Source organism: Muscardinus avellanarius, assembly GCF_963383645.1.
Source record: "Muscardinus avellanarius genome assembly, chromosome: 1".
Taxonomy (NCBI): Eukaryota; Metazoa; Chordata; class Mammalia; order Rodentia; family Gliridae; genus Muscardinus; species Muscardinus avellanarius.
Genome location: NC_137786.1, coordinates 95339130 through 95355923, shown reverse-complemented (window position 1 = coordinate 95355923; position 16794 = coordinate 95339130). Strand labels below are relative to the sequence as shown.

The 16794-nt window shown below is 34.8% G+C and overlaps 1 protein-coding gene across 2 annotated transcripts in view; it reads right to left on the bottom strand.

The window, feature by feature from the left end:
- Positions 1 to 14924, bottom strand: part of FER (FER tyrosine kinase) — a gene marked incomplete at both ends in the record, with an annotated part of 398115 nt that extends 383191 nt beyond the window's left edge. For both annotated transcript variants that reach the window (XM_080719602.1, XM_080719603.1), the window contains one exon: positions 14718 to 14924. In XM_080719602.1, coding sequence (XP_080575728.1) covers positions 14718 to 14924 — 207 coding nt within the window. The remainder of the gene's footprint in view (positions 1 to 14717) is intronic.
- Positions 14925 to 16794: the final 1870 nt, after the last annotated feature.

The window sequence follows — 16794 nt, the reverse complement described above, 5'->3', positions numbered from 1 at the left end:
AAAGAGGAGTGGGAGCTAGGACTTTCTCATTCTTAAGACAGGTTTACATAATAACTGATATCTAGTTAAGAGGACAGAGAAGGGAACTGACCTTCCTGAAAGGAGAAACCTGGATGTAAACCAAGAGTTAGGCAGGAAAAATTAAGGGACGGACTTTACCTACATCAGAATTATGTAGGAGAGCAAGAGGGAGGATGTAGTATCTATAAAAGGCTGTTTTGTATTTTGTATTTCGGTAAATTCATATTTTGTATTTCGGTAAATTTGCTTGAACCACCCCCTCATGCTATTCCTGAATAGTATGAGGCTGTAACAGTCTTCTGTATTTCTTTTTAATAAACTCCTTTAAATGTTCAGCAAGAAAAAAAAGACAAGTAATTTCTCACAGAAAAATGTGAACATGACACAGTAATTGTTACATTCAAATGATATAAAATTGAGTTCTAAGCAAAAATATAAAACAAAAAGCACAATGTGATGCAAAATACTATCAATTAAAATGAATATATAATAGTGTTGAAAACATAAAAAAAGGAAAATATAACTACAGGAAAAAAGGAAAAGAAACAAACATTTAAAATTAGGTCTAAGAATTGGGAAATAACCATAGATTCATAATAAATTACTATAAGAACTCTGACAGAAAAAATCTGGAAGAATAAATGAAATGAATAACCTTTTTTTAAAGAAAAATATAGACAACCAAAATTGATACTCCAAGAAATTCTCAGCCCTTTCCCGGTGTGCTCTCTTGATAACTGGCCTCTGATGAGGAGAGCTAAAGGGTAGGATGAAGGCCCATACTCTCCTGTGGATTCTCTCTCTCCCCCCCTTCTGGTTTGCCTTTGGTTCTTACAAAACTTTTGAACATTTTTCCCAAATCCAATTCTGTCTACTGAAATATGCAATATAGGTTGTTTTCCTGATGAATCCTAAATTTTACAGATAGAAAATTCAGAAACTATTACCCATAGAGTCCATGGTTATCATAAACCAATTATCAATCAAATATTTTAATAAAACAAAAAACTCAAATACTTTGCTATAGAATAACTTTACTTTCATGAATCAGAAAACTTTAGTGCTATGTAAATTATTTCCAAAAATTTGAATAGAAATAAAATGTTCCTAAAAACCACGATGACATTGAGAAACTAAAGGGCCAAGGAATAACACTGAAATTAGGAGACAGAGCTAAAAGTCTACAAATAATGCAACTAGAAGACAGTATATGTAAACTAAGATACATACAGCCTACCAAGACTGAATGATGAGACCAATAACAAGTAGAGAAATGGGATCAATAATCAAACAGCTCCCCCCAAACAAAACCCAGGACAAGATGGCTTCAGTGTAAATTCTATAACATCCTTACAGGAAAATAACACCAAACCTTCTGAAACTCTTCCAAGACACTGCAGAAAAAGCAACACTTTCAAATTCATTCAAAAAGACCAGCATAACCCTGATATCAAAGCCAGACAAGGATGCTACCAGAAAAAAGTACAAGCCAATATCCCTAATAAACACACACGCACAAAAATACTAACATATTTAATTCAATAGCACATTAGAAGGGTCAGACATACACCATGATGAAGTGGAATTTATCTCTGATACAAAGATGACTCAAGATGTATAAATAAATAAATGTTAACAAACATCTTTTCATAATTAAAAACTCTCAACATATAGGGTATATATGAAATGTACCTCAAAATAATAAAGAGCAAACATGACAAGTTAACATCATACTCAACAATGGAAAGCTGAAAGCTTTTCTTCTAACATCAAGAACAAGACAAGGAGGCCAACTCTTGCCACATCTAACCAGTTCAGTACTGGAAGTCTAAGAGTGACTATGCAAGAAAGAGAAATAAAAGAAGCCCAAATCAGAATGGAATAGGTAAAACTGTGACTGTTCACAGTTAACAAAATCTTTTCTTTTTTCTTTTTTTTTCTTTCTTCCTTCCTTCCTTTCTTTCTTTCTTTCTTTTTTTTTTTTTCAATACTAGGGGTGGAACTCAGGGACATTCTACCTCTGAGCTACAATCCTGGCCCTATTTTTATTTATTTATTTATTTATTTATTTATTTATTTATTTATTTATTTTGCAGTAGTGGGGATGGAACCTATGGGCATTCTACCTTGAGCTAAACTCTCAGCCCTATTTTTTATTCTTTTATGTTTGAAACAGAATCTCACTAAGTTGCGGAAGACCTCACTAAATAGCTGAGGCTGGCCATGAACAGCAATCCTCCTGTCTCAGCCTCTCAAATGCTAGGACTACAAGCAATCACCACAACGTCTGGCTATTCTTCTTATTTTGAAACAGGGTCTCACTGAGTTGCAAAGGGCCTCACTAAGTATCCAAGGCTGTCGGAGAACCATGATCCTCCTGTCTCAGCCTCTCAAATGTTGGAATTACAAGCATGCGCCACCATGCTCGGCTTTTAACAAAATCTTATATACAGAAAACCCTAAAGACTTCATTAAAAAAAATATATATATATATATATTAGAATCAATAAATTAATTCAGTATGAAAATCAGTAGACTTTCTATATATAAACAATGAGGTATTCAAAAGAGAAATTAAGGAAACAATTCCATTTAAAGTAGCACAAAAATAGTCAAATATGAGGCAGGTATGCTGGCACATCCCTATAATCTAAGTACTTGGGATGCTGAGACAGGAGGGTCATGGGTTTAAGGACAGCCTCAGCAACTTAGACTTTCAGCAACTTTAGTAAGATCCTGTTTAAAAAAAATAAAAAAATTAGGGGTATGTGTGGCTTGGAGGTAGAATGTCCCTGAGTTCAGTCCCAGTAACACACACACACACACACACACACACACACACACACACAGGAAAATATGAATAAGCCTAAAAGAGGCAGTGAAAAATCTGTACACTGAAAACTGTAAGATACTGAAGAAATTAAAGAAAACATAAATAAATAGAAATAAATGGAAGATATCCTGTTTTCACAGATTTGAAAAATGTCCATACCTTCCATAGCAATCTATAGATTCATTGCAATCCCTACAAAAATACCAAATTTTTCACAGAAATAGAAATAGAAATCTCAAAATGTATATGGCACCAGAAAACACTCTATATAACCAAAACAATCTTGAGAAATAATAGTTAGAGGCATTATACTTTCTTAATTCAAACTGTACTACAAAGCTGTACTAATCAAAACAAAATGATACCAATATAAAAGCAGACATACACAACCAACGGATAAAATCAGAAAACCCATAAATAAATCCACCCATGCACTGAAAACTAATCATTCACAAGAGGACCAAGAATATATAATGGATAAAAGATAGTCTCCTCAGTAAACAGTGCTGGGGAAAATGAATATCCACAAGCAAGAGAATGAAATTACACCCTTCAACCACACATAACAAATAACTCAAAGTAGATTAAACAAGTGAAACTTTATCAAGCAAAAAAACTCCAATGCAACAAGTGAAACAATAAACAAAATGAAAAGGCAACCTACATGGCGGGAGAAAATATCTTCAAGTCTTATATCCAATAAGAGATTAGTATCCAAAATATATAAGAAATACATGCAACTCAACATCACAAGACCAAATAGCTGGATTAAAAATGTCCCAAGGACCTAAATACATATTTTTCCAAAGAAGATACACAAATGGTCAACAGGTCATATGAAAAGGTGCTCAACATCAATAATCATCAAGTAAATGAAAATCAAAGCCACAAACTGTTAAAATCGCAATTATAAAAAGGACTAAAGATATCAAATATTGTCAAGGATGTAAAGAAAAGAGAGCCCTTGTAGACTGTTAGTGAAAATGTAAATGAGAAAATCCATCATGGAAAACAGTATAGAATTTTGTCAAAAAATTATAAGTGGAACTGCCATACAATGTACCAATCTCTATTCTGGGCATATATAAATCAGTATGCTCAAGAGATGTCTGTACTCTCATATTAATCTTGTGTTTATTCATAGCAGGCAAATCACAGAAACAAATAACAAATGGATTAAAAAAATGCAGTAGAGAATGAAAAATCACTGAGCCACAAAAAAATTTTTAAAATCTTGAATTTTGACAATATAAGTGAATCTAAAGGACACTGTACTAAGTAAAAGAGCCAGAAACAGAAAGACAAACACTACAAAATTTCACCTATAGCTAGGCGTGGTGGCTAAGTAAGAGCTGTACCACTGAACCCTTTTAATTCTAGCTAAGTTGACTGAAACAGGAGAATTGCAAGTTCCAGGCTAGTCAGGACAACTTAGCTCTTGTCTAGCATGAATGAAGCCCTTGGGTTTGACTCCTAGCCCTCCCCCCAAAAAACCCAAAATACTAAAGTTACTTGGTGGGATATGAAACATCTGAATTAAGAATGACCTTTTGTGTTAGGAGAATTCCACTTTCTTATGTAAAGACTTTCTAACAAAAAGTTGAAATGTAAGCCCCTTATTTCCAGTACTATACTGCAAACTCAGAGAGTATAAAATACTAACATAATAACCAAAATGAATTTAAATAAAAATACTTTGTGAACCGGACATAGTGGCGCATACTTGTAATCCCAGCATTTGGGAGGCTGAGACAGGAGGATTGCGGTTCGCAAACAGCCTCAGCTAATTAGTGAGGCCCTTTGCAACTCAGTGAGAAACTATTTCAAAAAAAAAAAAAAAAAAAAAAAAAGAATGAAAAATAGGGATCGGGGTATAGCTTTTAAGTAGAATGTCCCGGAGTTCCATCCTCAGTACTGAAAAAAATTTTATATGTGGACCAAGAAATACCTATATAAATGTTTTTAAATAAATAAAACCAAATTCAATAGTTGATTTCTAAAGAATGGTACCAAATACACTGATCTGGCATAGCTCAGCCATTGCCCAATCTTAGAAGTAAGAGCCACTACTGCTATTTCTTAAGACAGCCTAAATATCTAAACACAGATCAGGCTAGAAAATAAATCATAATACCTTTTCTTTCCCAATACTTTTTTCTTACAGTACTGGGAATGGAGCCCAGGGACATTCTACCTCCAAGTGATACCCTCAGGCCTATTTTTTTTAATTCTTTATATATATATTTTTTCTTTTGCGGGTCTGGGGATAGATCCCAGGGGCATTTGATCTGTGAGCTACACCACTTGCCCTATTTTATTTTATGTTTATTTTGAAACAGGGTCTCACTAAATTGCAGAGGGCCTCACAAAGTACCTGAGGCTGTTAGCAAACCACAATCCTCCTGTCTTGGCCTCCCAAATGCTGGGATTACAAGTGTGCACCACCACACCCGACTCCCCAATACTTTTTTTTCAGTTCCCTAGACCCAGTGGTCCTCAATTACATTTGTTCTTTTTGAACCTAAAGGCTACCTTTTTCTGAGGAAGAATAAAACCAGAAAGGAAACTCGCCAGAGTCATCCTTGAGAAGTAAATCACCTATCTTCACGTGAGGTTGATTAAGGACCCAGCCATATACGACCTTGCCCAGATAAGTAATGTATTCATGCTGTTATTTTGTTGGCCAAAATAAATGTATCCTTTATTTCATGATAAAAATGAATAATTCAGTTTTGAAAAATTCTGTTCTCTCCATCTCCTCCCCCCCAAAATAGCTGTTACTATACTATATAGAATCCCAACTTTATAAAATAATTGACATAAATCTTTTCTTTTTCTTTGTGTCTGGTGCTGGGGATTGAATTTAGGAGCATTCTACCTCCAGGCTACACCCCTAGCCCTGTTTTATTCTTTATTTTGACAGAGGTCTCACTAAGTTGCAAAGGTCTGCACATTACTGAAGCTAGCCTTGATCCTCCTGTCTAAGCCTCCCACGTACTGGGATCAGAAGCATGCACCATCACACCTGGCTGATAAAAGACGTAAAATATCTATTTTATGCTTAGGAAACCAATAGAGGTCAATATTTCCCATTAAGCTTGAATAAATATATGATATAAAGAATGTAAACTCTGTACTCCATTTCTGAAGAAGGAAAAACTAAATATAGGGGGAAATGTATCTTTTAGAAAAGAACATCATGTCCTTTCTTGCCTTCTACCTTTGAACTAAATGATGTGTAGTGAGGTAAATCAGTCTTCCCCAAACAGGCAGTAATTTAAGTGTTCTGAGTTCCTTATGCCAAAAAGTATTTATTCTGGAACACTGAGTAAAAGAACAAACTACTACTAGCACTATAATTATAGTAAAGCATTGAAAATAATCAACAAGATGACTCAAGCTTGAAAAATACCTAAATAATAGCTGTCATAAATAACTTTTTGCTACAGACCATATCCTCCAACTACTTGCTTTCTTTCTTTTTGCTTGATTTTTTTTAAAACACAGCATTAAAATTCCATGTAAAATGTATAGTTTCTTCCCTATACAATAACATAAAAGTAATGGTTTTGGTCATTATGTAAAAATGTTGGAGTCAATGAAATCTGATGGCATGTGGAAATCCAGAAAATAACAAATTAAATTTCCCTAAAACTACGGTTTTCAAATATTATCCAGAAGTGTAAGAAAAACCTTAGATACTCCCCATTTATAAGAATTTCTCTTTCTGCATTTTTCTAAAGCTTTCTGGTCTCCCTACTCCAAAGGGTCACAAATCCGGCTAATAAGAAGCTACTAAGAAACTTTTTTTTTTTTTTTGGTGGTACTAGGGTTCCTGGAAGCCCTTCTACCTCCGGGCTACACTCCCAGACCTATTTTTTTTTTACATTTTTTATTTGGAAACAGGGTCTCCTAAGCCAGTGTGCACGGTTGGCTTCGAAGCTGTGCGATCCTCCTGTCTCTGCCTCCCAAGCGCGGGGATTACAAGCATGTGCCACCACGCCTGGCCTAAGAACCTTTTTAAAACACTAGTTCTTGAGCCTTATAACCAGAAATTCAGATTTAATATGATTTTGTTGGGGTCCAGGCATCAATATTTTAAAACTCCCAAGTAATTCTAATGTAACAGAAGTTACAAGTTCTGCAGTAACAGAATATTTATGTCCTTAATAATCACCAAGTTGTGTAAAATCATGCAGTAAAAGCTGCAGGGCTTGTAAAAAAATAGGAATAGAAGCATAACACTCAAAAAATTAATCAGGGGCCAGGCATGGCAGCACATGCCTGTAATCTCAGTACTTGGGAAGCTAAGACTGGTGGGTTGCAGGTTAGAAGTCAGCCTCAGCAACTTGGTAAGGTCATCTGTCACTTAATGAGACCCTATTTTAAACATAAAAAAATAAAAAGGACTTCATGCATAGCCCAGAAGTAGAATGCCCCTGAGTTGAATCCCCAGTACAAAAAAAAAATTAAATCAGGGATGCACAAAAAAAAACTCTGCAACCTAATAAAAGCTTTGCAATTTCACACACATTAAGTGATTAAGAAATACATAACTCCAATAAACATGGCACTTTACCTTGAAAAGACCTGAAGTTTGCTGTCAAAGTAGGTTTTAGAAGAGTTACAACTTATAACTGTATAACTGTAAAGTGGTAGAAAGAATTATCTGTAATTGAACAGAAAGTTGCAGTATCACATGTAGATGAGTGTAGCTCATAACAAAGGAGTAAACAAGGGCAGCCCATGAAGAGCTGAGGTATGTTCCTGATACTATTCCTGAGCAACTTGGGTTGGTTGATATAGTTTTCTGCATTCAACTAATGCTTTCTATAGTTTCACAATAGGAAAAATTCCCATAAAGCTCAAATTATTCCCTAACATATCAGTTGTAGGAATAAATTCATGTCTTCAAATCAAGCATTTTACAAAAATTAACTCTACACCCAGGCTTGAGAATTGCTGTCTTAATATATAACACGTGAATCTTTAGTTTTACAGGCTCAAGTTAAAGTCATATATATTATCTGATTACTAAAAAAGTCTGGTTCTCTAAAAAGCAATTTTCATTACTTTTTGGGTGAGGAAAGGTTTCTAGGTATTAAACCCAAGGGTGTTGTACCGATGAGCTATATCCCCAGTCTATTTCATTTTTTTATTTTGAAACAGAGTCATGCTAAATTACAATGTGCCAGCCTCAAATCTACTGTCTTAACCTCATGTCTTAACCTCCCAAATACTGGGATTACAGGCATGTAGCACTACCTTTGGAAATTTTCATTACTTTCTATTCTTACGTGGTAGGAGTATTGCTAATATTTCCATCCCTTTTGTATTTAAAAGGTAAGGCAGTATCACCCTTCAAATAAACTGTGTTATGCAAGGATCTTTATCACGTACTGTTTCAAAACAGAATCAGCTATATTTGGACAGGTATAATTGTAGATGAATAAGAAAACACAAAGTAAAAATTATCTGCAGCATAAAATAAAACAAATTCTTCAAAACAGCTGTTAAATATATGAAAAGAGCCAGGGGTGGTTTATGTTTATAATCCTAGCTGCTTGGTGTAGTATGAGGTAGGAGGATCACAAGGTTGAGGCTAGGCTGGGTAGCTGAGGGATGTAACTCAGTTGTAAAGCACTTGCCTACTAGTATGTACAAGGTACTGGGTTCAAATCCCAGTACTGAAAACAAAAATATATACATTTTTAAAACAAAAATATATACATTACATATACATTTGTATATAATATTACATATTATAACAATTATATATGAAAAGGTATTTAATTGTGCTCACTTTTAGAGAAATAGAAAACCACAGTAGATATCATTTATCATCTCTCAAATAAACAAAAACTCATCTGGAAACAAATACTGTTACCTAGATTAAACAGAAACTGGCACCCTCATATAGTTCCAGTGCCTATGCAAAATGGTGCAAAATCTATAGAAAATTTTGTATTTATGTTGGAAATACATAACAGAACTACATGGACATTTACATTTTGACCTAAAAATCCTATTTGTAGGAATTTATCCTAAAGATACCCATAATAATACAAAAATACATCTGCATGATGACGTTTACTACATTACTTATAATTCCAAAATATGTGAAACCTAAATTTCCATACATAGAAAATCGGTTGAATACTCAAATATCCTCAACTAAATGTAACCAGATCTCCTAGGGTAAGGAGTTTATTCCAGCACTATGAAAAGGAACATTCAAGATGAACCGAGAATATTTATCATGCTAAGAAGTAAGAAGTACCCAACGAATGATGGGAAACAGAGTTCAGGCAGCTGAGAACAAAGATGCTACCTAGGTCTCCATCTACCAATATTTCCTCCAGAAGCATACACCAAGAACAAAAAGGGAAATAAAACCACACAAAAACCATGCCATAGGATTGAAGACAGATGTACACACTTTAAATACTTTGAAGTAAAAGAATAAAAATGACCAAATCACAGAGTGTGAGTTCTCATGTTTGTGTTCTAAAATAAAGAATACTGAGGAGAAAAGAACAACTAAATTAGGTAAATCTTTTTAGTCTTTCTAGACTGCATCCTGGATCAAAATGGGGGGAAAAATGTTAAAAGCAGTCATTACTAGGATAGTTGACAAAAACTGGATATAATATATACATATACACAGTGTGTGTGCATGTGTGTGTGTGTGTGTGTGTGGTACTGGGGTTCCTGGAAGCCCTTCTACCTCCGGGCTACACTCCCAGACCTATTTTATATTTTTATTTGGAAACAGGGTCTCTTAAGGCAGCTGAGGCTGGCTTCGAACCTGCGCGATCCTCCTGTCTCCGCCTCCCAAGCGCGGGGATTACAAGCGTGCGCCACGACGCCTGGCCAATATATTTTTAATAATAACACGTAACAATGTTAGCCTTTTATAGTTTTATCATTAAATAGTACATATCTTCTTAGAAAATACACAGGTATTCAGGAACAAAGGGACATGATATTCTCAACTAACTCATAAATGGCTTAGAAAAAAATACTATTATGTATTTATGCTGAGAGATTAAAGGGAACCATAGGGCAAATATGACAAAATGTTACCTGATGAATCAAGGTGACATAGAAGAGTTTTATTCTTGAAATTGTATAGTAAGTTTTAATTATTAAATAAAGACATAAAAATCACGAGTTAAAAGACTTCTACTGCCAGTCACATTGAAGAAATGGGAACTGATTTATCCTCCTGACTAAACTAACAACTGGACAAAAAAATTACACACACACACACACACACACACACACACACACACACACAAGCACTCATGTTGGGGTGGGGTGCACATGCCAATAATCTCAACCACTTGGGAGGCTTAGGCAGGAGGATCGTAATTTCCAGTTCAGCCTGTTTCAGAATAAAAACAAGAAGAGTTTGGGATACAGGACCATGGTAGAGTATTTTCCTAGCACACCCAAGGCCCTGAGCTCAGATGTGAAAGATATAAAAAAGATTTAAAATTGAATTACTAGAGTTATTTATGACTTGCTCATGCTTAACTTGGAAATGGCTAAACTACTTTTTCCTTAAGTTCACCAATCCCTCCCCCCTTAAAAAGCAGACATAAGACCAAAAAAAAGGTAAGTTTTTCAGGTACAAGAAGATGAAGAAATGATACATACTTAGTGAAGTCCTTTGCAACTTAGTGAGACCCTGTTTCAAAAGAATAAAATAGGGTTGTGAGTGTAGCTCGGAGGCAGAATGCCCCTGGGTTCCATCCCCAGTACAGCAGGAAAAAAAGAAAAAGAGAGATACATACCATAATCCCTAAAGCAACCACTAATCTAGCATAATAAAGTTATAGGTAACAAGGAAACAAAGGTGACAGAAATTTTTCTGTGTGTGGTACTGGGGGTGGAACCCAGGGGCTTTTATACCTCCAGGCTATACTCCCAGACCTATTGTATATTTTATTTGAAAACAGGGTCTCACTAAGTTGCTGAGAGGCTCACTAAGTGGCTGGGGCTGGCTTCGAACCTGTGTGATCCTCCTCTCTCAGCCTCCCAAGCGCTGGGAAATAAAATTTTTAAATACATTCAACACCATCCCTACCAAAATACCAAAGGCATTCTTCACAGAACTAGACAAAACAATCCCAAAATTTGTATGGAACTACAAAAAATCCAAACATCCAAAGCAATCTTGAGCAAAAACAACAAAGAAGAGGCATTATATCCTGACTAGAAAATAGAGTAGAAAGCTGTAGTAATCAAAATAGCATGGTCTTGGCATAAAAATAGACATAGAGCCAGGCACAGTGGCACATTCCTGCAATCTCAGTACTTGAGAGGCTGGGACTGAAGGATTATAGGTCTGAGCCCACCCTCAGGAACATAGTGAGGTCCCCCAGCAACTTAATGAGACCCTATATCAAAATAAAAATAAATAAGTAAAATAGGAGAATGGGTGTAGCTCAGAGGTAGAATTCCTTTGGGTTCAACCTCCAATACAAAATAATAATAATAATTAATAATAATAATAATAATAATACAAATGGAACAGAACTGAGACCCTAGAAGTAAACTAACACATCTGTAGCACACTTATTTTAAACAAAGATGTCAACGACACAAAGTAGAAAATGGACATCACCTTAATAAATAGGGCTGGAAAAATTGGATATCCATATGCAGAATGAAACTAGGCCCCCATCATGTACCAGCTACAAAAATCAACTCAAAATGGATTAAAGACTTAAATGTAGGATCAGAAACTAGAAAACTACAAAAAGAATGGGGAAATGCTTCCAGACATTAAAACAGGTGAGGGGTATTTTTTACCCAGAAGCACAAAAAACAAAGCTAAAAATTGACAAATGGGTTTACATCTAACTAAAAACTTGTGCACAGAAAAGGAAACAGATCAGAGAAACAATGTACAAAATGGCAGAAAATATCTGCAAACTAAAAAATATCCCCAGCACCACACATGCACACACACACACACACACACACACACACACAAACACACACAAAGTTAAAAATAGAAATACCGTATGATCCAGCATTCCTTCTACTAGGCATATATCCAAAGGAAATGAAATCAGTATGTTGAAGAGATATCTGCATTCCCATGTTCATTACAGCACTATTCATAATAGCCAAGAAATAGGAGCGTCAACTGAGGTCCACCCAGTTGATGAATAAAGAAAACATGGTACATATACACAATAGAATACTATTAAGCCACAAAAAGATGAAATCATGTCGTGTGTGACATGGATAGAACTAAAGATCATACTGTTAAGTGAAAAAGGCCAGACACAGAAAGACATGTACTGCCTGATCATATTCATATGCGGAATCTAAAAGTTGAGAGTAGAATGGTAGTTACCAGAGGCTGGGGAGCATAGGAGGGAGAGACAAAAAGCTTGACCAGTAGATATAGAATTACAGCTAGAAAAGATTAAGAGGTCTGGAGTGCTTTGCTGCAAGGGAGTGACTACACATGATGATGATACACTGTTGAATGTTTTCACCATAAAGAAACAAGTAAATACAGTTGATGAAATAAATATGGTTAACCTGGTATAAACACTGTACAAAGTATAAGTGTATCAAAAAATCATGTTGCCCCATATAAGTATATACAATTGTTGTACTTTTATTAGTTAAAAATAAATTTTATTTCAATTTAATTTTTTAATCCAAAAGAATGAGAAAAAGGGAAATAAGAACAAAGAAAGAAACAAGAGAAAACAAATTAATACCCAACCATATCATTAAGTAAAGATAATCTAAGCACACTATTTAAATGATAGTGAGTCCCATTAAGAAACAAAGACTCAACTATATGCTACTTATATGACTCCACTTTAAGCACAGCAACAAACATACATCCAATCCTAATATTAACAAAAAGAAAGCTGGAGTTATTATATTGATATCAGACAGAATAGATTTATATCAAAGAATATTATAAAAATTAAGAAAGATAATTTCACAATAATATAGGAAATGAATGCATAAGAAAAATCCTAAGGATTATTCACCTAATAAACAAATTAATTTGTTTATAAAGAAGACATAAAAACTCTAAACATTTATGCACCCAATTACCTGAGAGTTAATTGGTGTTTTTAAAAAAAAAAAAATTAGGAAAAACTGATTAAACTGCAAATAGAAACCAACAAATTAACAATTACAATCAGGAATTTCAAAACCCCTCTCCCAATAATCTGGTAGAATACGTGTATAAAACTGAGTAAAGAAACTGAGATGGTTAATTTTATGTGTCAATTTGACTGGGTCAAAAAGGGGCACTGGCTGGTAAGACATTATTTCTCAGTCCACGAGGGTACTTCTGGAAGAGATGAACATTGGGATCAATCAAGTGAATAAAGAGTGTACATCCTCACCAGTGTGAGCACATCACTCAATCCTCAGAGGGCCGACTAGAACAAAGAAAGAGGAAGGGCAAATTTACTCTCTTCTGGAGCTGATGAATCCAATTTCTTCTGCCCTTGATACCAGAACTCCAGGTTTGGGGCCTCTGTACCCTAGGACTTAACTAATCCCTTCCTAGATTCTCAGGCCTTTGGCCTCAGACTGAGAGGTACAACATGAGCTCCCTGGTTCACTGGCCTTCCTACATGGACTGAGGTACATCACTGCCTTTCCTGGTGATCAGCTTATAGGACCTATCCTGCATGATAAATTCCCTGTCAAACATCTATGTAAATATCTATTCTATTGGTTCTGTTTCTCTGAAAATCTGTAACTAACACAGAAATAAAAGACCTGAACACCAGCATCAACCATCTTTACCTTATTGTCATCTATGAAATTCTACAACTAACAACACATAATATGCATTCTTATCAAGTGTGCAAGAAACATTTATCAAGACAGACCAAGGCCAAGATAGATGATTCACACTTGTAATCCCAGTGCTTGGGAGACTGAGATGGAAGGATCACAGGTTCAAGCACTGCCTCAGTGACTTAGTGAGACCCTATTTCAAAATAAAAAATAAAAAGGGCTGAGGGTGTAGCTCAGAAGTAGAATGTCCCTCAATACCCAGTATCAAAAAGCAAACAGAAAAAGACAGATCATATTTTGACCCATAAAGCAAATATTCATAAATTTAAAAGCATGCAAATTATACAAGATAGGCTTTTGGAAGACAATGGAACTAATTAAAAATCAATAACAAAATAATATCTGGAATTCAGGTGTGGTCTGTAATTCCACCCCTTGGGAGTCTGAGACAGAAGATCACACATTTGAGAAAAGCCTCAGAAAATAGTGAGACTCTCATCATCCTAGTGAGTCACTATTTCAAAATACAAATTAAAAAGGGCTGGGGTATAGCTCAGAGATAAAATTCCCCTGGGTCCGGTTTCCAGTACCAAATATATATTTGGTATAAAAAAGACAAAAAAATAGACAAATAGGAATTCTTCATGTAAATTATTCAGGTCACTCTCAAAAACTCATTTCTGTAAGGCACTTATTTTATTATTTAACTTATAAATTAAAGACTTTAAAAGAAAACATGGGTCAAAAAGAAATCAAAGAGAAATTAAAATGTACTCTGAACTGGAAAAAAAATGAAAATAAGCATATATAGTTTCTGGGATAAAGCCAGACGTGGTTGTACACACCTATAATCCCAGTAGGTTGGGGGTGTAACTCAGAGGTAGATTCCCTAGGTTCAATTCCTCGTACCAAAAAAATTCCTGGGATACTGCTAAACCTGTACTCAAAGAAAATTTAGAGCCCTACAAGCTGACATGTGTATGGTCATTCAATAGTCTGTTCTAGCTGCTGTGTTAAGAGCAACTGTGGTGCTACACATAACAAATGCCATTATTCTTCTTACCTTGGATACATTGCTGACATAATTCATTTGGACAGTACTTTCCTTATCAACTTGATTACAAAGGTTCTGTAAAGTAGACGCATATTCTTTATCACTTTTTATTCTCAGGGCCATAAATTTCTTCACTGTTTCCAGTAATCGTAATTCCCAGTCTTGCAATTTTAATACAGCTTCATGTGAATTCTTCAGGTCACTCCCAAAACCCATTTTTGTAAGGCACTGCTTATCCTCCACACTGCACAAGTGAGCCTTCTAATCAGCACATATCTGTGTATGTAAACATAAGAAAAATATCTTAAATCAAAAGAAAATTAGTCTTCAAAGCAAAGTTATGATCCATTCTTTTTAGAGTAAAAAAAAAAATCACTAGAACTAAATGCTTCCTCCTAAGATCAAGAACAAGATGAGAGTGCCTACTCTGTTGCTGACTTCTATTAACATTATACTGGAGGATCCAGGCATTATAATGAATAAAAAAATAAAAGATTAGGAAGAAAGAAGTAAAACTGTTTTTATTTGTAGATGACATCATCTTGTACATAAATTCTAAAGAATACAATAAAAATTATAACTAATAAATGAGTTTAGTAATATCACAAAATATAGGATCAATATACAAAAATCAGTTGCCTTTCCATAAATCACTGACAATACAAAATTAAAATTAAAAAACAATTTTATTTATAGCAGTATCATAAAAGAATAAAAACTTTAGAAAAATAAACTTAAAAATAAAAAAACTTTCACTCTTAAAATGACTAAATATTGTTGAAATATTCAAAGACCTAAATAAATTATATTCAAACATAGAAAAGGCTAATACTGTTAAGAAAGTCAAGAATCTCAAGTATGATTTGTAATAAAAAAGATATAATAACAAGTGTTAGAAACGTAAAATAATGCAAACACTATAGAAAATAGTTTGTAGTTCTTCAAAAGGAAAACAGATACCATATGACCCAGAAAATTCCATTTCTGGGTGTATACCCAAGAGAAATAAAAACATAATGTCTACAGAAACTGGGGATGTAGCTCAGTAGTAAAGCATGTGTTTAGCAAATGCAAGGCCCTAGGTCCTATTCTCTAAATCAAAACCAAAAATGTCTACACAAAAACTTGTATATGAATGCTTGAAGCAACATTATTTATAATAGCCACCAAATAGGAAAAACCCAAATATATGTCAGTTGATGAATGGATAAATGAAATACGATGATATCCATAAAATAGAATATCATCTGGCAAAGAGAAGGATTAAGTATTGATACAGGCCACAATGCAAATGAACCTTGAAAATAGCTAAGTGAAAGATGCCAGACACAAAAGACCACATATTGTATAATTATGTGCATAAGAAGTGTCCAAAATAGGCAAATCTACAGACTGGAAGTAGATTAGTGGCTGCCTAGGGCTGGCGAATTTGGTGACAAACAGGGAAAGACAGCTAAGATTTCCTTTTGTGGTGCTGAAAACGTTCTAAAATTGGTTGTCGTAATAGCTGCTCAGTTCTGTGAATGTACTAAAAACAACTGAACTATACAGTCTCAATGGGTGAATTCTTTAGTACATGAATGTTATCATTTGCCTATGGTTTGAATGTATCCCCCATGGCTTCCTATGTTGAAATTTAATCACCATTGTGAGATTCTAAGAAGGTGGAGATTTAATCCAACTATGCTGTCTAAGATTAGGACCTTTGGAAGGTGATCAGGATCAAATAGGGTCATTAGGGTGGAACGTCCATGATTGAATTCTGGTGGCTTTATAAGAAGAAGGAAAAGTCTAGAATATAAACCACCTCAGATCTCTGCCAGCAAGAAGGCCATCACCACTTATGGCCCCTTGACCCTGAACCTCCAGAATGCTGAGCCATAATAAACTACTTTTCATTATAAAGTCACCCAGCCTGTGGCGTTATGTTACTGGCAACAGTAAATAGACTACAGTAAACTATAGTTTAACTCAAAAAAAAACATTGTTTTAAAAATCTTGGCAACATAACTTCTACAGCTGAATTATCATAAACTTCCCTAAAATATCCTCCTTGCTGACTATAAATCCTAAAACTGTGGTGGAA